This window comes from Dendropsophus ebraccatus, chromosome 9 (assembly GCF_027789765.1).
Source record: "Dendropsophus ebraccatus isolate aDenEbr1 chromosome 9, aDenEbr1.pat, whole genome shotgun sequence".
Taxonomy (NCBI): domain Eukaryota; kingdom Metazoa; phylum Chordata; class Amphibia; order Anura; family Hylidae; genus Dendropsophus; species Dendropsophus ebraccatus.
In genome coordinates this window covers 110,354,027-110,378,242 of record NC_091462.1, presented here as the reverse complement: position 1 = coordinate 110,378,242, position 24,216 = coordinate 110,354,027, and the positions used below count along the sequence as shown (strand labels likewise).

Below are 24,216 nucleotides of genomic sequence, written 5' to 3'. Positions count from 1 at the left end.
CAACGATCGAAAAATCGTTCATATGTCGTTGATCATTGATTTAGATCTGAACCTAAAATTATCGTTAATCGTTAGCTAATCGTTCGCTGTAATTCCACATTTGTTCGCTCAAGTTCCGCACTTTTTCACTAATTGTTCAGTGTAATAGCACATTGCCCATTGTTTTCCTGAGATCAGAAGGAATAAACGATCGTAACTAACAACTATCGTTCTGTGTAATATGGCAAACGATTTCAGGTTAACAATAAACAATCTCGTTTGCGATCGTTTATCGTTAAAAATCACTCCGTGTAATAGGACCCTTACTGGGCACCCCCTACGATCTGTATGTCCTTTGTATATAGTGCTGAGTCATAAAGACACTTTCCTGGGGGGAGGATGGGGGCTTCCTTCTATATTAAGCTCCTTTCTGCTCCAGGCTGTATTCCTGCAGGAAACACCAAACCCCAGTTCACAGCCACCATGTCTGCCAAGAAAGTCTTCGTAGTCTTTGGAGCCACAGGTGAGTGTGGGAGAGACAAGCACTCTGTAGATGAGGGCAGGATGTATTATAATCCCCATCATATATTACTGAATCTGTAAATTCCCACATCTATTGTAACTGAAGACTGGGGTCAACGTTCTTAAGATCACTGGGACCCCAGCAGTCGGACCACCTAATTATGTCTAGGGTTTATCGAACCTTGAGAAATCCTAGGTTAGATCGAACTCAAACATTCACGAACCTGCCCGGGTACCGCCTGGAATTCCGGGATTCAGCCTAGGTAATGAATGCCGGAATTCCAGGCGGTAGCCTGGCAGTCTCCTCCTTCCTCACGGACTGGGAAGACATCAGCAATCAAATGCGGCAGGTTCGTGAATGTTCGAGTTTGATCGAACCTAGGATTTCCCGAGGTTCCATCAACTCTAGTTATATCTGCCTCCCACCATGCAGATTTCGAACACCTTCCACATCTCTCTTCTAAAACCAGTGATCTTTAACCGTTTCTCGAGGAAGCCCATCTCTCCTTGTCCACCAACAGCCTCATCTGACATCTACACTGTCAAGGACATTCTGGCCATTAAGATGGTTAGAGGTATACAGTTCTTTCTGGTGGACTGAAAGGGTTTGAGCCAAAGGCCAACATCCTAGATCAGGATCTCTTAAACAAATTCCTACAGGCAAGAAAGAAGGGGAGGCCAAAGGGGGGGGGACTGTCATGGACTGACTCGTGCTCCGGGCCATGACCACCCCTGCTCTCCTCCCTCTGTGTCTCCTGCAGATGATGCGTCCCTGATGCAGGGCCGCGGGTCCACTACTTGCTTCCCCCCGTGTCGCCTTTTTACCTTGTACCGCTCCTGCTTACTCTCCTCATTTCTGGCGCACGCGTTAGGAGTCTGAGTTACCTTTTTGCATTCCCAGGGGAAGGTTACCAGAATATTGTGGGGCAAATATATCCCACTGTTGTCCAAAGTCCAAGTTGTCTCGGGCTGTTATGACTTGGCTAGCTACTACTGTGCAGATGGAGTTGCTGGCAAAGAGATGCATGTCTCTACACTGAGCACACTAGCCACACGTGTATAGGACAAGCACATGGCTAGAACTGAACTGGTCTGTACCAGATCCTCCCCACTAGCAAAAAGGATGGGGGGGCTCCAGCCACACATTCTAGCAATTTCTATATGTTTGTAGATGGGGCTGTACGTTTTGTATGGGATCTGGCTTCACATGCACTTACAAGCTTTGGTCACTAGATGGCAATAAAGGATATATTAGTACCCCTCTGACCCAGGGCCAGTACAGGAACAGTGCATAAGGTTTGTCACATAAGATGCTCAGATGAGTGTTAAGATCTTAAGCAAAGCTGTCTGGTAACCATATGGTCACTGTTATAGAATTTATCACTCAGCTTTCCCAGAATCCTGAGTGGCAACCTGTCTATGCAATGATTGACAGTATTAATCCTCCCGCCATGTCTTGTCCTCACCGCAGGAGCTCAGGGGGGCTCAATAGTTGACGCTCTCCTGGCAGATGGCACCTTCATGGTCAGGGCAGTGACCCGAGACCCCAGCAAACCGGCAGCGGTGAAGCTGAAGGAGGCCGGAGTGGAGGTTGTGCGTGCAGATCTGGATGATGAGAAAAGTCTGGAGGCCGCACTGGGCGGAGCTTATGGAGCGTTTGTGGTCACCAACTACTGGGAGCATCTGAGCAAGGAGAAAGAGGTCACTCAGGTGAGGAGCGCCATGATATCTGGAGCTGGTAGAGCCAACAAATAACCATGCAGATGTATGTGCTCCTTAGTATTCTATACAGGAACCAGGAGGACCAGGATGAACACCTGATAACATATACATTTTAAGTGGAATGATTTCATATATATATTTTTTTCCTCCAGGGTAAACTGGCTGCGGATGTGTCCAAGCGCCTTTCCCTGCAGTTTGTTATATACAGTGGAGTGGAGAACGTGAAGAAAATGACGGGGGGGGGGGGGGGGGGGGGGAGCTGGAGGTGCTGCATGTAGATGGGAAAGGAGAGGTGACAGAATACTTCAGAGAGATCGGGATCCCCATGACCAGCGTCCGGATCCCCAGTTACTACGAGAACATGCTGACCTTCTTCAGACCCCAGAAGAACAAGGACGGGGACCACTACCCTTTAGGTCCTACAAATGTCTTTGGTTTTATTGATTAGGATCTGAGCATGTGGATCATATGACCAATCTTATTATTTATTTATTTTTTATATGGTCTTGACTAAAACAGGTTAACCTAATGTGTCACTAGGCTTATGTGGCCTTAAATAAGGGCAACATAAACTAGTGACAAAAATGCTGACCAAATCATAATTACATCATTATGTTCAGCCGTTCTCCTAATATGCAGGAGAATAGGCTTTATACCGCACTCCTCCCCTGCCCCCAGCTGCTAATTAACAAATGACTGCCAATCAGAAGCTAGTGGGCAGTTTGCTGGAGCTCATGAATATCCAGGACTACTGAGCACATGGACATAATGGAGAGGACTACTTATTGTCCATGTTATTCAGGAGGATATCTCTGGATCAGCTGCACAGAACAATGTAAGTAATTCATCATTATGTTGTCACTAGTTTATACTATCCTCAGGGTCAGATTTATCTGACAGATTTTTGAAGTCAAAGCTAGGAACAGACTATAAACAGGGAACAGGTCATAAAGGAAAGACTGGGATTCCTCCATTTCTCAAATCCATTCCTGGCTTTGGCTTCAAAAATCTGTGTATGTAAAGGCACCCTTAGATAGGACAGCATAAAGCAGCTGACAAAGTCTCATTACGGGGAATCTGTCAGCTGCAAGTCAGGCTTCAGGCTGCTGACACTGTTAGAAAAAGACACATGGTACCTTTTCTATATCCAGCTGGGCTTCCACAATGTAGAGAAAGGGTAATTTTTTACTTACCGTAAATTATCTTTCCTGTAGTCCTTAGCAGCACGAATGGGGAATTGAGATAGAATCTTCCCCATTCGTGCTGCTGCTGCTTAGGACGCTGTTTTTGTTGTGTGTCCAAAAAGTCAGAGAAAAAAAGAAAGTCCAAAGAACAAATAGTGCAAAAAGAGTAATTACATGGGCCGAATATTAACAGGCAGAAACCCTCGTGTAAAAGAGCAAGTAATCAGCCAAAGAATGGGAAATCCCCCGTTCGTCAGCTGATCGCATCTTATGTGCTATTGATGTAAAAGGAGAATCCCTTTAAGGCCGTATAGTGGATAGTGTGACTTGCTGTTTCTTTCCAGTTATCCCGATGGGCGATGTTCCTCTGGACGGGTTTTCTGTAAAGGATCTGGGCGGTGTGGTTGTCAGCATTACTGAAGTCTCCATCAGAGTACATAGGAAAGGACATCGGGCTCAGCACGGGGAAGCTGACGGTGGAGCAATACGCAGCCATAATATCCAGCGTCACCAGCATGGAGTTCAGAGACGCCAAGGTGAGACCAGTCATTGTTCCGGAAGGATGGCTCCTCCAACCATTGATAAACGTGTCTCTCCATGATGGATATTTCACATGTACGCTCCATCATCAAATACTGTGGCCGCAGGTATACAGGTAGTGTCCTGTGCTACTGGAAACTTCATACTGTACAGAAGAGTAGACAGGTGCTTATAGGACTGCCCCTCATCCTATGTATTAGAAGGGGAATATTAACAGTGATATCATGATCCAGTCACAGCAAGAGGTAGTGGTAGACTTTGTAAGTAAGAGTAGAGTGGAGTAAAGGAGCATCTTGAGGGCCCTGTCTAATGTAGCTGTGTACTCTGCTGGTATAGCAAAGTAGAACAGAGAAGAAGATACTCGTACTCACATATAAATCCCTTTTTGATCTGTCAGGTTACCCGTAATGCTAGGGTAGTACGAGGTCCCAGGTCCCTGGACTGGATTGAGCAGACTATCCAGGGTTTCCCAGAATAGCAGTGCGTTCAGGGGCGGATTAACTTTATCATAGGCCCGGAGCTGTTCAGAAAGCCTGGGCCCCCAACCCCACTGTAACTATGGCAGCACTAGTGTGAAGTTCATAGTACAGGATAGATAATGTCATGATGCTTTGATTTGTGCAAAATTGCGGTAAAAAAGCTGTGACTTTTTACAAATCATGCCAGAACTGTAGCCCGGAAACAATACACCACTGAAAGTCTTTTTGGGTGACCATGGGCCCCCTAGAAGCTCAGGGCCCCAGGCTACCGCCCTAAACGGACATATTATAATCCACTACTGAGTGCGTTGCAGTAGGATGCATAGGCGTTAACTGCAGCATTGTCAGGGGCGTAACTAGAAATGGCCGGGCCGCATAACAAACCTTTCAATGCCCCCCCCCCCCCCCCGGCAACTGGGAAAGAAATGGACGTGTGGTTTCGGTCACATGCATTGTCTGAATCTTTTTTTCTACATGGTTTTAATTGCTTAAAATATAAACAAAGTTTGCACATTAAATGATCTGCATATTGTCGGTAGCAATTCTCTTCACAGGATGGGTAGGTAAAAGCTTCAGACCTGAACAATACCTCTATACTGTGACTGTACAGCACCGCCGTACCAGATCTGATCAATGCCACCATACTGTGACTGTACAGCACCGCCGTACCAGATCTGATCAATGCCACCATACTGTGACTGTATGACATTACCATACCAGATCTGACCAATACCGCCATACTGTGACTGTATAACACCGTCATACCAGACCTGATCAATACCACCATACTGTGACTGGATAACAGCCTGGTACTGCGCGCACACACACATACACACATACACATATAAAATTGGACAATTCAAATTATTCTATGATTGTATCAAGGGTGACTACTATGCATAAGGATGGGGATTTTCAGTCCCAAAGGAGCTGCAGTCACAGGATAGCTTTGTATATTGTGTGGGACTACAACTCCCAGTGTGATCTGTCTGTGTCTCCATTGAGTCTTTGAGGAGGGTGGGGGGCACAGACAGCAGACAGGCCACATTGGGAGTTGTAGTCCCCCACACACACTTACTTATGCATCTTTGTAACAAAGCAGCCACCATATTTCCCCCCACCCCCACACACAGACCCCTTATCTGTGACAGTATATACTTACAGAAGGGGGAAGGAGCTGTCACCTCTGAGGTCCGCAGGAGAGGGCAAGGGGTCAGAGGTCATGATGCTTCTGTGCAGGCAGCTGACAGGCCAGACAGTAGAGCGGCCTCTAGCAGCTGCAGGAGAAGAGTCTCCAGTCAGGGCTTGTTCACAGTTACCGGGGGAGAGAGGGTGCACCCATGTTTTATCTTCTCTCTCTTTCTTCTGTGATGCAGCCGGCTTCTATACAAATACAGTTTCCCTGGTAAGCTAGTGTCAGGACAAACATCCTGAATAGCTAACCAGGGGACATTACTCAGGCAGTCCGTGCCGGGCCCCTTGATGTGGCGGGCCCCGTGGCAGCAGCTACTGCGGTAGTTCCGCCACTGAGCATTGTCCTACTGGGGTCAGTACCTAGGCTCAGGTATACTGCCCTGTGTAGTGTTGATTGTATTCCTGGCGTGGACAAGGTGATCCTCTGAGAACGTCCTTCCGCCTGAGGGGTCTAGCACTGCCTGCTAGCTAAAGTTACTTGCATAAAAGAAAAGTTTAAGGCTCTTGGTCCCTGACAAGGGTCCTGGCCTGAGCCAGGCCCTGACTTCACTGCAGCAGGAACTGCTCTCTGTGATACTCTCACTGAACTGACTAGAGAACTTCCCTCACCAGGAACTAACCTCCCTTTTATAGGGACAGACTAAACTTACTTGTGATTGGTGGGGCTGTGTATGTAAAAGAGAGAGTACAGATGATAGGGCGGATATTAGAGGGAAACAGACCTGGACCTGTGACAGGATAAGAACACACATGTGACAAACAACAATTTAACTCAATGCTTCCTTCAGCTGTGCTTGAGACAATAAGTAGATAAAACAGACAGTGACACCTAGTGGGGAAAACAAACAGTACACTTTTCCTTCATCCCACTGTGAGAACCTTAGTGAGTTACTTTGCCCAGGTGCATAGAAACTTAGTGGCACACCTGTGCTGGGACACTACAGTAGAGGATAATCTGTAAGCCTTACGTTTTACCTGCAGATCACCCCTGAAGAGTACGAGAGGCTCGACCTCCCCGGAGCACAAAAACTGGCCAACATGTTCCGATTCTACCTGACAAGGCCGGACCGGGACATGGAGCTCACCTTTAAGCTCAACCCCAAGGCCAAGAACTTCCAGCAATGGATGGAGGAGAACAAGGAGGCGTTCAAGGAGTTGTAAACACATTAATGGCACTTTCCCTGCAAGTGACAAGAAATGACTGAAATACTGGGGGGCATTGGGTGGATTTATCGACACTAAAACATGGAAAAATGTATTGTAACCATAGCAACCAATAAGATCCCAGCTTCTCGTTTCTGAAGTCTTTGGAAAATGGAAGTTGTAACCTGATTGGTTGCTAATTTTGGTTCTAAATTTTCTGTTAATAAATAATTCAAATTTTTGACTTCTGTTTCACAATTCTCACACAGCAAAGCAGAGGCGACAATGGGGCCCCAGGGGGCCTGCAGTCCATCTGGTCAGGAACGGAAACTGTTGTTCTTAGCAACCAGATTACTGCTCACTTTTCTTATATGGCTCCTTAGAAAATGGAAGCAGTGACCTGTATAGTTGCCATGGACACCAACTCTAAAACAGCCAATCAGAGAACAGCATTTATATACTATACTTCACAAACCAGATGCAATGTGGATTCTGATTGGTTGCTGCAGGGGAAAAAAACCTCATATCTACAACTAGCCTTGTTGCTCATAGCAACCAATCACAGAACTGCTTTAAAAATTAAAGGGGTAGTTCACAAAAATCTTTGAAAGCAAGTGGGTGCCAGAAATTTGTAATTTACATCTATAAAAAAAAAAATTCTCCAACCTTCCAGTATTTATCAGCTGCTGTATGTCCTGCAGGAAGTGGTGTATTCTTTCCAGTCTGACACAGTGCTCTCTGCGGCCACCTCTGTCCATGTCAGGAACTGTCCAGAGCAGTAGCAAATCCCCATAGATGACCAAGCGTAAGGGCCAGTTCACATGGAGTAAAGCGCCAGCCTCCGTGTCACACAGGCAGTCTGTGGGAGGGCTTGTGCCTCCTCTCTCTGTGTGGAAGACAGGGTCATGGTGTGTGACAGGGTGAAGGCTAGTCCGTCTGGTCCAATCCAACAGAAGGGCTGCTGAAGAGCAAATTGATGTCTATGGGGTCCACAGTGAAAACATAAGCATCAGAACTGGAGTAATGGCAGAGGGCGTCTGGACTGATAGATCACATTCTCCATTATGTGAATGACCGGGTACGTGTGCCTCACTTACCTGGGGAGGAGATGACACCAGGATGCACTCTGGGAAGACAAGATGGCGGAGGGTGTGTGATGGACAATATTCTGCTGGAGACCGTGAGGTTCCCGCACAATATCAGGCATGTGGTACTGTATAATGTTATGGCTTCATCACTCTATCTACAAAGCTGGGTGACCACCGCTAAGTTGGATGTATAGCCGCCATTTCTGTAGTCACCCATCGCTCCAGATATCCCAGACATACTGTAAGAATCGGCTATATGTGATGTCACGGGAAGGAGACACCAGAGTCTTAAGGTCAGTAGTGGTTTAATGCTTAAACTTATTATTAAATAAACCATGTTCACAGTTATGAGGATCCGTCGCCACCACCGCTGCGTGGCCTGGGATGAAGAAGTCACTCAAGGGTTAAATTGGCAAAATTAACACGAACTTTTTTTTTTTGATCGCTTGTTCTGCTGGTGATCACATAACGCGTCTGGAAGATCTGCCGCCCAGCAGAGGAGTAGAAGCGCGAGTACCGCCATATCCCAGCGCCTAATATCACAGACATGGAGTAACGGCTGGTAACAGCAGACCGGGGTTCGTTACAGTGTATCAGCCCTACACAAGCCAAATCCAAACAATAGGGTTTCTATTCACTGACAGAAAGCGGGGAACTGATGAAGTAAGAAACTATATTGACTCTTTCATATAGGGGAGGCCTGTTCCTCCTCCAGGACCTTCATCAGACCGTTACATTTAGAGCGTTGTCCTAATTCGCTTTTGATTCTATCATTTTATGAGAACGTGTTCAGCAGCGATTACATTTCGTATGCAAAAAAAAAAAAAAAATTTCAGCAATTCTTGCAAAGCGGCACGAACCTTACACACAGCTAAAGATCGGCAAACCTGAGAAATTAGAATTCAATCCATTACACCCGAAGCCTGCTCTCACAGATTCACAATATAAAAAAGATCAAGACGTCGACAAGAAGGCGGGACGCGGAATCCCACCCCACCCCCAACACGAGATTTCTGAGAAACGGAACCGGATTCTGTACAGGGTAACAGGCCACTCAAGCAAGGTCCAATATATAGATTGTTATATATACACAACAGATAAACTATACTACTGGTGAGATCCAGGAAAAGCATGGTACGTCCCCCCCCATAAGATGCAACAGAATGGAACATTCCAAAAAGGCAAGGCAGTAAGTGTATGCAGTCTCATAGGGAATGTGCCATGCACTGCAGAAGGAGGGGTGGCTAGGATTTGCCATTTATTTTCACAAGATGCTTAAAAATTAGCTTTCATGGTTAAGACGGTCACAATCTTTGAGGGTAAGTGTTCACCAGGACATATCCCTTTAAACAGGTTCTCCACCCAATTGTATAAAAATCTGATCAATAAAACCATAATACAAGGCTGGAGCCCGCCATACGCATTAGATTATAGGTGGTAAACTCAAGCCCTCCAGCTGTTCTAAAACTACAATTCCCATCATGCCTGGACAGTCTAAGCTTTACATAACTGCTGGAGGGCCGGAGTTTGACCCTCCCTGCATTATACGGTCAGCTCTCTTCTCACTCACTGTTTTATTAATCAGATTTTTCCCCCAAAAAAAGGGTTAATCTTATGAAGACAATCACTTTCCTTATGCCTACAGCCATCATAAAAGATTGCATCCCCCCCCCCCCCCGCTCTCCGTACAACTGGACCGGCAATAGAGTCCCAGACCTGCTTCAAGTTAAGGTAGCGTTTGTCTTGATGGAACAATCCCTTTAAATGAGTCAAGAGGGGCTGGAATTCAGCCATATGTGCTAATGTGCATAAGTGGAGACCCCCACTCTCCGGAGCGAGTCCTCTTAGTCAGTCATTAGAACTATGAATGAATCATAGCACCAGCCGCACTTCCTGCCTACAGAGAGTCCATGGGGAAGAGTGTAATCGTCTTCTATTATCCCAGCCCCTGACTGGCACTAAGGCCTCCGCATGAATGATGATGGTTTCCCTTATCTCCTGATGTCCGTGTATCGCTCTACCTCCCATAAACGTGAAGGCGGTCCTAGGAGAGCAGCAGCCCAGAATCGGTTACCAGTCCCATACTGCGGCAGTCCTATACTCCACCTATGACAACAATAACACCCTAAAAAGACCCTAAAAGAGATTGAAGCCCTTTGTAGCAGCCATTAAATCTTATTCAGGATACGTAAGTGATAGCGCCCCCTTTCCATCCTTCAGAGAACCAGACTCCATATATATCTGAGGTAGCCAGAACGGGGCTTGAAGAGTAAACTAGAATCTAGTGTGGGTGGTTTCATGCCGCTGCACTCACACAATGGGTGAATGGGGGGGGAGGGCTCGGCAGTCCAGCGGGAAGGTGGGTCGGTAACTAGTATGACACGTTGCACCCACCCCGTAACAGCCCAGGGGTGAGAATCCTAATAAGCATAAGATGTCCTACTGAATAATGACCACCAGGGGGAGACACTCTCTGAGCGTCAGTCCTTCATTTGTAACGGAGGCCACAGACTATTGCAGCCAGAATTCACAGCTTCTTAGTGTTGATGTGCGGACGGAGGATGAGATGATGTGGACGGAGACGTGGCACCGGCGGGGGTCCTCACTAGCCCATCCTCCGGTAGGTGTAGATGTAGGCCTTGCAGTTGGGGCAGGTGTGGGTCACGTCTTTGAGGTCGTTGATCATACAGGGGATGAGGCAGCAGCCAAGGTCGCATCTGAAAGGGGGAACGGAAAAGTTTATAAAGTAATCAACCCCCCCCCAACATGTGACCCCCCCGACACAATCATAAAGAGGCGAGAAAGCTACTGGCCGGCCCCGAGTCCAAACATGGCTACTGCTACCCAGCTCTCCCAGACTCCTGCACTGCCTGTATATACTACCCAGCTCTCCCAGACTCCTGCATGTATATACTACCCAGCTCTCCCAGACTCCTGCATGTATATACTACCCAGCTCCCCCAGACTGCCTGCATGTATATACTACCCAGCTCCCCCAGACTCCTGCATGTATAAACTACCCAGCTCCCCCAGACTCCTGCATGTATAAACTACCCAGCTCCCCCAGACTGCCTGCATGTATATACGACCCAGCTCCCCCAGACTCCTGCATGTATATACTACCCAGCTCTCCCAGACTGCCTGCATGTATATACTACCCAGCTCTCCCAGACTGCCTGCATGTATATACTACCCAGCTCTCCCAGACTCCTGCATGTATATACTACCCAGCTCCCCTGGACTCCTGCATGTATATACTACCCAGCTCCCACAAACTGCCTGCATGTATATACTACCCAGCTCCCCCAGACTCCTGCATGTATATACTACCCAGCTCCCCCAGACTGCCTGCCTGCATGTATATACTACCCAGCTCCCCCAGACTGCCTGCATGTATATACTACCCAGCTCCCCCAGACTTCTGCACTGCCTGTATATACTACCCAGCTCCCCCAGACTGCCTGCATGTATATACTACCCAGCTCTCCCAGACTCCTGCATGTATATACTACCCAGCTCTCCCAGACTCCTGCATGTATATACTACCCAGTTTTTTCTGATTACTAAACGCCGGCCCCCACCCCCTGCACTTACCCTACAAAGCAGCAGAAGCAGCAGAGCAGGAAGTTCATGAGGCCGATCTCGTGGGTGATCTTGGTGATGATGGGCTGCTGGCAGTGCGGGCACACCGTCTGTACCGGGGATCCCTGGAATATTTCTCCCTGCAGGACGGTGACTGTAGTGGTGGCAGAGGCGGCACTGGCCCCGGGCGGCACAATGACCGTAGTGCCATGTGCACTGGGTGACGGAAACTGCTGGGGATATTGGCAAGTAGGAGGTGGGTAGTAGCCCATAGGTGGATAAGGGCCAGGCGGAGGGTAGAAGCCTGGAGGAAGAGGGGTTAATCCCGTGGTCAGTGTCAGCTCTGTATACAGCCCTCCCGTCACTAGGAATCACCTCTGTATACAGCCCTCCCACCACTAGGAATCACCTCTGTATACAGCCCTCCCGTCACTAGGAATCACCTCTGTATATAGCCCTCCCCTCACTAGGAATCACCTCTGTATACAGCCCTCCCACCACTAGGAATCAGCCCTGTATACAGCCCTCCCGTCACTAGGAATCACCTCTGTATACAGCCCTCCCACCACTAGGAATCACCTCTGTATACAGCCCTCCCACCACTAGGAATCACCTCTGTATACAGCCCTCCCGTCACTAGGAATCACCTCTGTATACAGCCCTCCCACCACTAGGAATTAGCTCTGTATACAGCCCTCCCACCACTAGGAATTAGCTCTGTATACAGCCCTCCCCTCACTAGGAATCACCTCTGTATACAGCTCTCCCACCACTAGGAATCAGCCCTGTATACAGCCCTCCCGTCACTAGGTATCAGCTCTGTATACAGCCCTCCCACCACTAGGAATCACCTCTGTATACAGCCCTCCCACCACTAGGAATCACCTCTGTATACAGCCCTCCCACCACTAGGAATCACCTCTGTATACAGCCCTCCCACCACTAGGAATCACCTCTGTATACAGCCCTCCCCTCACTAGGAATCACCTCTGTATACAGCTCTCCCACCACTAGGAATCAGCCCTGTATACAGCCCTCCCGTCACTAGGTATCAGCTCTGTATACAGCCCTCCCACCACTAGGAATCACCTCTGTATACAGCCCTCCCACCACTAGGAATCACCTCTGTATACAGCCCTCCCACCACTAGGAATCACCTCTGTATACAGCCCTCCCACCACTAGGAATCACCTCTGTATACAGCCCTCCCACCACTAGGAATCACCTCTGTATACAGCCCTCCCGTCACTAGGTATCAGCTCTGTATACAGCCCTCCTGTCACTAGGAATCACCTCCGTATACAGCCCTCCCGTCACTACGAATCACCTCTGTATACAGCCCTCCCACCACTAGGAATCAGCCCTGTATACAGCCCTCCCACCACTAGGAATCACCTCTGTATACAGCCCTCCCACCACTAGGAATCAGCCCTGTATACAGCCCTCCCACCACTAGGAATCAGCCCTGTATACAGCCCTCCCGTCACTAGGTATCAGCTCTGTATACAGCCCTCCTGTCACTAGGAATCACCTCTGTATACAGCCCTCCCACCACTAGGAATCACCTCTGTATACAGCCCCCATCTCACCTGGGTTTGGTGCTACATAACCTGGATTTGCGTCATATGGAGGGGGTCCTGAATCTGGGGGTACAAACGGCATGTTGGGGGGGTACGCCCCTGGAGGCTGTCTGTGATCTATAAGACAAAGGAAAGTACAATGCCATCAGTGCAGGATATAGTATTGGTTATAGGATCCAGCTGTCCATCTAGCTGTGAGAGGGTTTCAGCCTCTGACAGGAAGCAGAGATCTTATAAATATAAGAATCTAAACCACAAGGTCTATAATGGACGTGCCCTCTAAATTGCAGCGTATACCTTCATTGCTGGGGGATCCATGCTTGTCCTCTAGCAGCGGAGCGGTGGGGCCCCCGGGGTAAGGAGGCGGAGGGTCACTCGCCATTACTAAACGGACGTATCTGGTAACAGAAAAGAAATGGCAGATAAATTAGCTCATGGATGATCCTATCGAGTAGTCACAGTACTAGAGGCGCAGTTTGTGCTCCAGAGCTGCACTTCCATCTGTATAACACTTTCCTCCACAGATCTATGTCTGTCGTATATGTTCACAGTGTCACCTAGTAATAGTAACATACACATGACTATTCCTTTCAATGACATCAAGCAGAGACCTTACAGGGGATGTTCAGCTAAAAATTCTTTCAAATCAAAATCTAATCAACTGGTGCCAGAAATTTCAAATTTACTTCAATAAAAAAAAAAAAAAAAACTCCAGTCTTCCAGTACTTATCAGCTGCTGTAAGTCCTGCAGGAAGTGGTGTATTGTCTCCAGTCTGACACAGTGCTCTCTGCTGCCACCTCTGTCCATGTCAGGAACTGTCCAGAGCAGCAGCAAATCCCCATAGAAAACCTCTCCTGCTCTCCAGAATCACAAAAATACACAACTTCCAGCAGGACATACAGCAGCTGATAAGTACTGGAAGACTGGAGATTTTTTTTTAAGAAGAAAATTACAAATCTCTGCCTCTTTCTGGAACCAGTTGATTTGAAAGTAATTTTTTTTTACTGAACTGCCCCTGTAAACAAGGTGCGGTACTGAAACCTGATCTATCAGTAAACTGCTGAGCTTTTTTATATCACCGCGGCGTCACGTAGGTGTCGGTAAATACCGCCGCTCACACTTACAGCGCGGAGCCGAGGATGGAGCGATGAATATTTCATGTCTGCGCAATTAGATGGAAAAGGTGCGAAACTCCTCCAGCAAAGAACTGACTGGCATCTATTGGCATCTGCTCTGCTGCCCGTCAGCGCCTATATTGTCTAATGTGGAAAACCCTACAGCTCCCATAATGCAATGCAGCCATGAATATGTGAGAGTCAGGATCTCTGAGCACAGAGAGCGGGGCCCATATACCGGATGATCAGCCGTATACATTTCTTGTTCTAGTACAGCGTACTTGAAACTTTGGCTCTACAGCTGTTGCCAAACTGCAACTCCCAGCATGCCCTGACAGCCGAAGGCTGTCAGGGCATGCTGGGAGTTGTAGTTTGGCAACAGCTGTAGAGAGTCATAGTTTGGAAAACACAGGTATAGTCAGTAAATGGAGCTGGGGTGTAATACCACCTGAGGACAGGGGTGGCGCTGTTTTCAGAGTAAAGCAGCGAGGTTTTATGTTTTTCTCATTCCCGATGACTCCTTCAACCATTACAGATCCCGCAGGGTTGTCGCCTCACTTTCCCACACCCCTGAACGGCAGGTCAGTCCTGTTAGGCAGCAATACACAAGGAAATTCAGGAAAGCGGAAAAGCTGAGTGACACGGAAACAGGACAGAACTGGTGTAACCGGCCGCGCTGAGGGTTTGTTATCACAGCAGCGGATACAGGACACCTTATGTATCTCATTCTTTCCTGTTCAGATTATTTATTGTGGAATAAACAGAATTCAGGCTGTAACCGGAAAAAGCGCGGTCAGGAGCTGCGCTCAGCGCCGGGAGGCGGCCATCACCGGGTGACAGAACCTGTCGGGTCTATGGATCCATTATACTGGTCCCTACACAGAACTACAGACGATACAGCGCCTGCTTTACTTGTTTCTGGACCTGGATACAGTCAGCAAGCTGGTTCTACTATTACAGGGCAGTTCAGCAAGAAAAATTCTAAAAAATTTCAAATCGACTGGTGCCAGAAAGGGCCAGAGATTTGTAATTTACTTCTATTAAAAAATCTCAAGTCTTCCAGTACTTATCAGCTGCTGTGTGTCCTGCGTGAAGTGCTGTATTCTCTCCAGTCTGACACAGTGCTCTCTGCTGCCATATCCTCTGCTAAGGATATGAATATAATATAGGACTGTCATATATACGTATACAATGTATATAACTATAATATATAAAAGTAAGATAATATACAATGTATATACTATATAGCTGTAACCTATAATACACTGTATATTATTGTAACCTTTAATGATACAACGTATAATATATATAATATATAATATATTGTACCATAATCTCTTACAGTTATAACGTATATACATGGCATTGTTATATCTTAGTTATCAATTATAATCATATCTTAGTATAATACCTGTAAAATAAAATCCCATGAATAAACTACATAACTAAGATATAATGGTACAATGTGTATTATATATAACAATATGATTATTATATATAACGGTAATATATATTAATGCCATGTATATAACTGTAGGATATAATAATAATATGTAATATATACCAATGCAATGTATATACTATATAACTGTAACATATACTATATACCTGTATACTATATACTGATACAATGTATATACTATATAACAGTAATATATACTGATACCATATAGCATATAACTGTAATATATACTAATGCAATGTATATAACAGTAATGTATACTGATGCAATGTATATACTATATAACTGTAATATATACTGATACTATACAGTAATATATAGTGATGCAATGTATATAACAGTAAGGTATAAGGCTAAAATGTATACAGCAGCCATGCTATACAGAATATATATATATATATATATATATATATATATATATATATATATATATGGGTATCACAGCCCAGCACCCACCTCAGGGACCCGGCGCCGCCCCCACACCGCGCACTCACCTCCACTCTCCCCTGCTGCTGCTCCTGTTTACTCCTCGCTGTGCACTCTGGGAGCTGTAGTCCCGCCCCGCCTGCCACGCACTACAACTCCCGGCAGCAGCGGGAGCGCTTCCTGTTTCTGGTAAACTCTGGCTCATTCGCCAACAGTGATTTTTTTTTTCTAAATAACTTTATTGTCCATTATATATCTTACAATGACAGTAGACAGTTATACAGTATGTGCAGTGTACGTACTGTAATAAGTATCTGTGTATAAGGTAGCAGCTGCAGTCTGCTCGGTCATTTTCACGTTTATTACTTGCAGGATGAGGCGTGTCAGGAATGTCACGCGTGGAATAGTAAAGGACCAGCCTAACGATAACGTATTTATGTTGCCCATAGCAAACCAATCAGCTCCCTGCTTTCATTCTCTGCTTGCCTTATAAGCTGTGTTCTGATTGGCTGCTCTGGAAAAATTATATAAAGTGTTGCCCCTAGTAACCAATCAGATCCCTGCTTTAATTTTTTTTAACTTGCTCTGTGAGCTGAATTCTGATTGGTTGATTTTGATGGTGAATAAAATATAAGGTATTAGTGTTGCCTGTAGCAACCAATCAGATCATTGGTTTCATTTTCTGACCTGCCTTATGAGCTGTGTTCTGATTGGTTGCTTTGAATACTATATACTGTATCTGTGTTGTCATGGCAACCGCTTTCATTTTCTAACTCATTTTCTGATTGGTTGTTGTAACGCCATTGTCATTGGTGTCAGAATGACTTTAACAGGCCCCAAAAGTCATGGACTATAAACGCTGTACGCGGAGGGGTCCTGGAGGGGCTTATATCTGCCTCATCTTGTGCTACTAAATGTTATCTGGTACGTAACACATAGCGGGTCAGGGGATGGACTGCGAAATTAAATAATCACTCCTTGGCATGTGCCTCCTCCATAAGGGTGCCTTTACACAGAGAGATTTATCTGACAGATTTTTTGAAGCCAAAGCCAGTAATGGATTTGAGAAGAGGAGAAATCTCAGTCTTTCCTTTATGACCTGTTCTCTGTATATAGTTTGTTCCTGGCTTTGGCTTCAAAAATCTGTCAGATAATCTGTCTGTGTAAAGGCACCCTAACTGAGAGGTATCGTGGTGCACAAACCTACACCCCTCCTGCTGCTGCCAAAACTACAACTCCCATCATGCCTGGACAGCCACAGGTGTCAAACCTGCAGCCCTAGAGTTGTTGCAAAACTGCAATTGCCTTGGCTGTCAGGGCATGATGGGAATGGTAGTTCTGCCACATCTGTGGGGCTGCAGGTTTGACACCCTTCTCATATTGTATAAAGCCGCCTTAAAGGGGTATTCCTTTCAAATATAACTTTTGATACATTGCTGCCCATGGTGAGACTATCAATTCTTTCCATACTTGTGACTATCTATTCAGTCTTTTTCCCCCAATTCTCAGCTGCTGCTTTCTGCTGAAGACACATATATCTGTGTTTAATCCTGTCTCCCCCTCCCTTTTGAGACAGCTGATGTAAACAAGTCCCTGGCAGGCTGTATCTGCAACATTGTAGATTCTTTCTAATACTGGGAGGGTTAATTTGAGGTCAAGTTGCTGATGAACTCACGGTGATAAATGCTGGGGCCTTAGCATTACAAAGAAGCTACAATGTTGCAGATACAGCCAGCCAGGGACTTGTTTACATCAGCTGTCTCAGAAGGGAGCGGGAGGAGGGAGGGACAGAGAGAAAAGCTCATGCACATATTTGTGTGTCTTCAGCAGAAAGCAGCAGCTCAGAACTGGGGAAGGAGACTGAATAGATAATGACAAGTCTGGAAGGAATTGTTAGTCTCACCAAGGGCAGCAACATATCAAACGTTATGTTTCAGTGGAATACCCCTTTAACACCGCCTAAGGTACACTTATTGCTGATAGTCAGCCATGTAAAGAGCCAAAGGTGCATACGCTCATTCATTCGTCGCTGATCAGATCTATTGTGCAGCCCTCTAAAAAGGCCTCATCTTCAAGATAATGTGCTGTCAGTGTACACCCAGCCCAGACCGTCCCTATGTATTATGTATCTGTCCATAATCCATGGCTCCAGGGCGTAACTACAACATAATGGGCTCCGAACCAGACTGTAAGATACAGCAAACACGTAGGAACAAACACCGCACCTGATCACAGCAAAACAATGAGAAGTCATACACTATAATAATATTATCTACTTAAAGGGGCACTCCACTTTCCCTAGCCTGTATATGTAGTTTATAGAGGCAATATGGATACATGGATACACTAGCAGTGAATCCCCCCCCCCCCCCCCCCCCCTCGTACTGTAATATCCCATACATATCCATTGTACATCTTCAGCACTAGATGTGATCTTAGTAAAGGGATTTACAGGATTAGACAGACATGGCCGCCTTCTTCCAGCAATAGCTAAACACTTTTCTATAGTGTCCAGCATTTGCATCTCAGCTTTATTAAAGGAGAAGTCCGGTGAGAATTTTTATTAAAGTATTGTATTGCCCCCAAAAGTTATATAAATCCCTACTATACACTTATTATGGGAAATGCTTATAATGAGCTTTTTTCTCTGCACTTACTACTGCATCAAGGCTTCACTTTCTGGATAACATGGTGATGTCACTTCCTGGATAACATGGTGATGTCACTTTCTGGATAACATGGTGATGTCACTTCCTGGATAACATGGTGATGTCACTTCCTGGATAACATGCTGATGTCACTTCCTGGATAACATGGTGATGTCACTTCCTGGATAACATGGTGATGATCTTCTCCAGCACCCACAGCCCGCACAGCTCTGGGAGTCGGTCATGACATCACCACGTTATCCAGGAAGTGACATCACCATGTTATTCAGAAAGTGACATCACCATGTTATTCAGGAAGTGACATCACTGTGTTATCCAGGAAGTGACATCACTGTGTTATCCAGGAAGTGACATCACCGTGTTATCCAGGAAGTGACATCACTGTGTTATCCAGGAAGTGACATCACCGTGTTATCCAGGAAGTGACATCACTGTGTTATCCAGGAAGTGACATCACCATGTTATCCAGGAAGTGACATCACCATGTTATCCAGGAAGTGATATCACCATGTTATCCAGAGAGTGACGCCTTGATGCAGTAGTAAGTGCAGGGGAAAAAGCACTTAATAAGAATTTCCCATAATAAGTGCATACTGGGATTTGTATAACTTTTTGGGGGGCAATACAATACTTAAATAACATTTTTCGCAGGACTTCTCCTTTAAAGGTTATAGGGCTGAGCTGCAATACCACAAATAACCTGTGGACAGGTGTGGTGCTGTTTTTTTGTGGAAAAAAGCAGCCAATCATGTAAAACACATCTAACCCTATATGGTAAAACTGGACTTCCCCTTTAAGAGGAGTGATCCAGGATTAGAAAAAAACATAGGCGCCTTCTTCTAAAAACAGCGCCACCCCTGTCCTCAGGTTGAGTTTGGTATTACAGCTGGGCTTCATCCAAAGCAATATAACACACAAACTGAGGACAAGAGTGGCGCTGTTTCCGAATGAAAGCGGCCATGTTACCTGTATATGAGGCTGGTATAAGCATGTCCTGTACTCATCGGCTCCTAGACCCCCAATACACCAGTCACATGGTGCAGAAGTCTTAAAGGGGGCCACTATGACTTCTCTTCTCCATGCTGCATATCCTCACTACCAGACGGCCGTACGCCGGGGACCATTGTGCAATGTCTTACCAGTCAGGAATCACAGGGGTTAAGTTACCAGCAGCCGGAGAGGTAGCAACAGGGACATAAACACTAGACAAGAAGTGTCCTCTACAGATTACCAGGCGTTCCTGGGTCGCCTAGCAACCGGCGAAAACTTCCCCGCACAGTCCGGGAGTCGGCAGGCATGGATGGCTGCGAGGGTTGCTAGGAGGACTCGCTGTAGGATAGAATGAATTCCAGCATGTATGAGCTAGACTGAAGAGCTGACGCTCTACACACAGCTATCTGGAGGCACCTGACGCCCTTGTTTCTTCATACGGTAAGGTACTGGCAATGGTGCGCAGGCATCTGAAGGGGAATATTAAAAGAATAGCATGATCCGATATATACTATATAATGAAGTCTGGATCCGGCACTGTGGCTTTGATGATCCCTGATGATCAGCTGATACTTAGGAGAAAGCTGCCCATCTCCTTTTTTTATGAATGAACAATCCCTTTAAGTCGCATTGTGACCACCCCTTAAAAGAGGGATCATGAACCTTTGGCCCTCCAACCTTTCCCACCATGCCTGGATGGCCGAACAGTATCGCAACAGCTGGAGGACAGAAGGTTCCCCATCCCTGCCTTAAAGGGATTGTTCACCAATTTTTTTTTCTTTTAAATCAACTTGTGCCAGAGATTTGTAATTTACCTCTATTAAAAAATCTCCAGTCTTCCAGTACTCATCAGCTGCTGTATGTCCTGCAGGAAGTGGTGTGTCCTCTCAAGTCTGTTCCTCCAGCCTCTCTCTGCTGCCACCTCTGTCCATGTCAGGAACTGTCCAGAGCAGAAGCAAACCCCCATAGAAAACCTCACCTAGGCTCCAGATTGGAAAGAATGCATCACTTCCTGCAGGACATACAGCAGCTGATAAGTACTGGAAAACTTGAGAATTTTTTTTTATACAAGTAAACTACAAATCTCTTACTCTTTCTGGAATTAGTTGATTTGAAATATTTTTTTTTTCTGAACTACCTCTTTACACTTCGAATTTATTCCTTATTCCCTTTAGACCCCTCAGTCATCTCCGCCATGTCTGGATCCGTGACCTTCAAGGAGCTCCTGAATCTGGCCATAGGTTCTCCAGAACTGGGTGCCGTCAACTTCAACGCCCTGTACTCCCTGCTGTACGGCCTCCTGGAGCAGCTGCAGGTGGGGGACGTGAGGAGGAAGCTGTCCCAGGAGGAGCGGGAGTTCATACAGCCGGGGCAGATGACTGCGGACGACTCCGGGAAACCCTCCACCCTGTTCCACCATCTCCAGGACAAGATGGCTCAGATGGAGGCCAAGCTCCAACACCTGGACGCCCTGCCCAGCTCCGCCACTCTCTTACAGGCCAGCCAATCCCAGAAGAAGCCTGTGGAGGAGATGTGGCAGCTGATGCAGCTCAAGAAGAAGACGGAGATGAACGAAGATGGTGTCAACAAGGTGAGAAGTCTTCTTCTCATGTGTGTTGGGCTGGTTTCACATGAGTGTATACAGGGGGCATCACAGACCCATATTACACTCCTCTGAGACCAACAACAGGATGTCATAAAGGAGGCCCATAGAGATACCATATAGCTCTAGGTAGCCATGTTTCCATTGCCGTCATTGCCATAGCCAGCATGGACCTGAGCGAGGCTAAAGGCGGGTGGGGGACCTGCCTGAGGATCATTCGGCCCACTCACCACATGCATGGCTAGGCTGGAAGGAAACCGTCATCCCTCAACCCCAATCACCAGGACGCCATGACTGTCCTAAGCAGAAGGAGTCACAGGACACTAATCCATAGTCTAATGTAGCAGAGCTAAGCCTGTTAGTACACTGGAGATGAATATGTCACCTGGCAAAGCTCACGCTCCTTTCACAGTGTTGTCTGATAGTGATACAGGTATAAGATGAGGTAAGCCGGCCATATACATTTCCACTGGATTGACCAAACATCTAATGCATATGGTGGCCTGCTAGATTAAGGGGGAGGGAAGAGACGGACATGCTGATTGTGGATATGCATATAAGGGCCCCCCCCCCCCCAGCGGAGTCCATCAGCAGCTTATAAAATGCATGCTCGGCCAGGATGAGTGTCCATGAAGATGTGGAGAGGGAGCCATGAGCTGTAAGGAGGGATCACAGGTTGGGTGGTGTACATGGAGCCATGTTTTCTATCTCTCTTCTTCCAGGCCATGAGCGCCTTCCAGGAACTCCTCAGCACATTCAACACCCTCAGGCAGGCCAATGACTCCATCCAAGACAGACTGGCAGCTCTCAGCGACCAGATGGCAAAGGTGAGACCCCAGCTGACATTATATAATCCAGAACAACATGGCCGAGAGAACAGAGAGGAACCAAAAACCCACCCAGCCTGGGCGATGCATCCCCCGAGTATACTGTACCCACCCAGCCTGGGCGATGCATCCCCCGAGTATACTGTACCCACCCAGCCTGGGCGATGCATCCCCCCTGAGTATACTGTACCCACCCAGCCTGGGCGATGCATCCCCCCTGAGTATACTGTACCCACCCAGCCTGGGCGATGCATCCCCCGAGTATACTGTACCCACCCAGCCTGGGCGATGCATCCCCCCTGAGTATACTGTACCCACCCAGCCTGGGCGATGCATCCCCCGAGTATACTGTACCCACCCAGCCTGGGCGATGCATCCCCCCTGAGTATACAGTACCCATCCAGCATAGGCAATACCTGGATCCCTCCTGAGTATACTGTATTTGCGTGTACTGTAAATGAGTGTATTGTATATGAGTATACTGTATTGTATATGAGTATACTCTATATGAGTGTATAAGTGTACCGTATATGCATGTACTGTATATGAGTGTGCCGTATATGACTTTAATGTATATGCATGTACCATAAATATGAGTGTACTGTATATGCATGTACCGTATATGAGTGTACTGTATATGCATGTACCGTATATGAGTGTACTGTATATGCATGTATGGTATATGAGTGTACTGCATATGCGTGTACTGTATATGCTTGTACCGTATGTGAGTTTACTGTATATGCATGTACTATATAAGCTTGTACTGTATATGACTGTACTTTATAAGCTTGTACTGTATATGAGTGTACTGTATATGCTTGTACTGTATATGCGTGTACTTTATAGGTGTGTACTGTATATGAGTGTACTGTACATGTTTGTACTGTATATGAGTGTACTGTATATGAGTGTACTGTATATGAGTGTACTGTATATGAGTGTACTGTATAGGCTTGTACTGTATATGCTTGTACTGTATATGAGTGTACTGTATATGAGTGTACTGTATAAGCTTGTACTGTATATGAGTGTACTGTATATGAGTGTACTGTATAAGCTTGTACTGTATATGAGTGTACTGTATAGGCTTGTACTGTATATGAGTGTACTTTATAGGCGTGTACTGTATATGAGTGTACTGTACATGTTTGTACTGTATATGAGTGTACGGTATATGAGCATACTGTATATGCTTGTACTGTATATGAGCGTACTGTATATGAGCATACTGTATATGCTTGTACTGTATATGAGCGTACTGTATATGAGCGTACTGTATATGAGCATACTGTATATGCTTGTTCTGTATATGCTTGTACTGTATAGGCTTGTACTGTATATGAGTGTACTGTATATGAGTGTACTGTATATGAGTGTACTGTATAGGCTTGTACTGTATATGAGTGGACTGTATATGAGTGGACTGTATATGAGTGGACTGTATAGGCTTGTACCGTATGTGAGTGTGCTGTATAGGCTTGTACTGTATATGAGTGTACTATATATGCTTGTACTGTATATGCTTGTACCGTATATGAGCGTACTGTATATGCTTGTACTGTATATGCTTGTACTGTATATGAGTGTACTGTATAGGCTTGTACTGTATATGAGTGGACTGTATATGAGTGGACTGTATATGAGTGGACTGTATAGGCTTGTACCGTATGTGAGTGTGCTGTATAGGTTTATACTGTATATAAGTGTACTGTATATGAGTGTACTATATATGAGTGTACTGTATATGAGTGTACTGTATATGAGTGTACTATATATGAGTGTACTGTATATGAGTGTACTGTATAGGCTTGTACTGTATATGAGTGTACTGTATATGCTTGTACTGTATATGAGTGTACTGTATAGGCTTGTACTGTATATGAGTGGACTGTATATGAGTGGACTGTATATGAGTGGACTGTATAGGCTTGTACCGTATGTGAGTGTGCTGTATAGGTTTATACTGTATATAAGTGTACTGTATATGAGTGTACTATATATGAGTGTACTGTATATGAGTGTACTGTATATGAGTGTACTATATATGAGTGTACTGTATATGAGTGTACTGTATAGGCTTGTACTGTATATGAGTGGACTGTATATG

The 24,216-nt window shown here is 46.0% G+C and overlaps 2 protein-coding genes and 1 pseudogene across 6 annotated transcripts in view; 2 read left to right on the top strand and 1 right to left on the bottom strand.

The window, feature by feature from the left end:
* Nucleotides 1-462: 462 nt before the first annotated feature.
* On the top strand, nucleotides 463-6,864 carry LOC138801480 (nmrA-like family domain-containing protein 1; annotated as a pseudogene).
* Nucleotides 6,865-8,139: 1,275 nt separating this feature from the next.
* Nucleotides 8,140-19,847, bottom strand: CDIP1 (cell death inducing p53 target 1). 4 transcript variants are annotated; one of them, XM_069984360.1, is made up of 5 exons: nucleotides 19,826-19,847; nucleotides 13,311-13,411; nucleotides 13,023-13,130; nucleotides 11,446-11,737; nucleotides 8,140-10,568 (listed from the first exon to the last, which is right to left on the bottom strand). In XM_069984360.1, exons 2-5 carry the CDS (start codon nucleotides 13,393-13,395, stop codon nucleotides 10,457-10,459), a joined length of 597 nt encoding a protein of 198 aa, XP_069840461.1. In that variant the 5' UTR covers nucleotides 13,396-13,411; nucleotides 19,826-19,847; the 3' UTR covers nucleotides 8,140-10,456. The 4 variants fall into 4 exon arrangements, with proteins under 4 accessions (XP_069840461.1, XP_069840459.1, XP_069840458.1 ...); XM_069984358.1 differs by lacking the exon at nucleotides 19,826-19,847 and adding an exon at nucleotides 16,320-16,490; XM_069984357.1 differs by lacking the exon at nucleotides 19,826-19,847 and adding an exon at nucleotides 16,086-16,279.
* C9H16orf96 (chromosome 9 C16orf96 homolog) overlaps nucleotides 16,744-24,216 on the top strand; it is a 22,459-nt gene continuing 14,986 nt past the window's right edge. The window contains exons 1-3 of one of the 2 annotated variants that reach the window (XM_069984355.1): nucleotides 16,744-16,941; nucleotides 20,852-21,267; nucleotides 22,002-22,106. In XM_069984355.1, the coding sequence (XP_069840456.1) occupies nucleotides 16,932-16,941; nucleotides 20,852-21,267; nucleotides 22,002-22,106 (531 nt within the window). In that variant the 5' untranslated portion in view covers nucleotides 16,744-16,931. Of the gene's footprint in view, nucleotides 16,942-19,992; nucleotides 20,118-20,851; nucleotides 21,268-22,001; nucleotides 22,107-24,216 lie in introns of those variants that run through there. The other variant, XM_069984356.1, reaches the window with a different exon arrangement.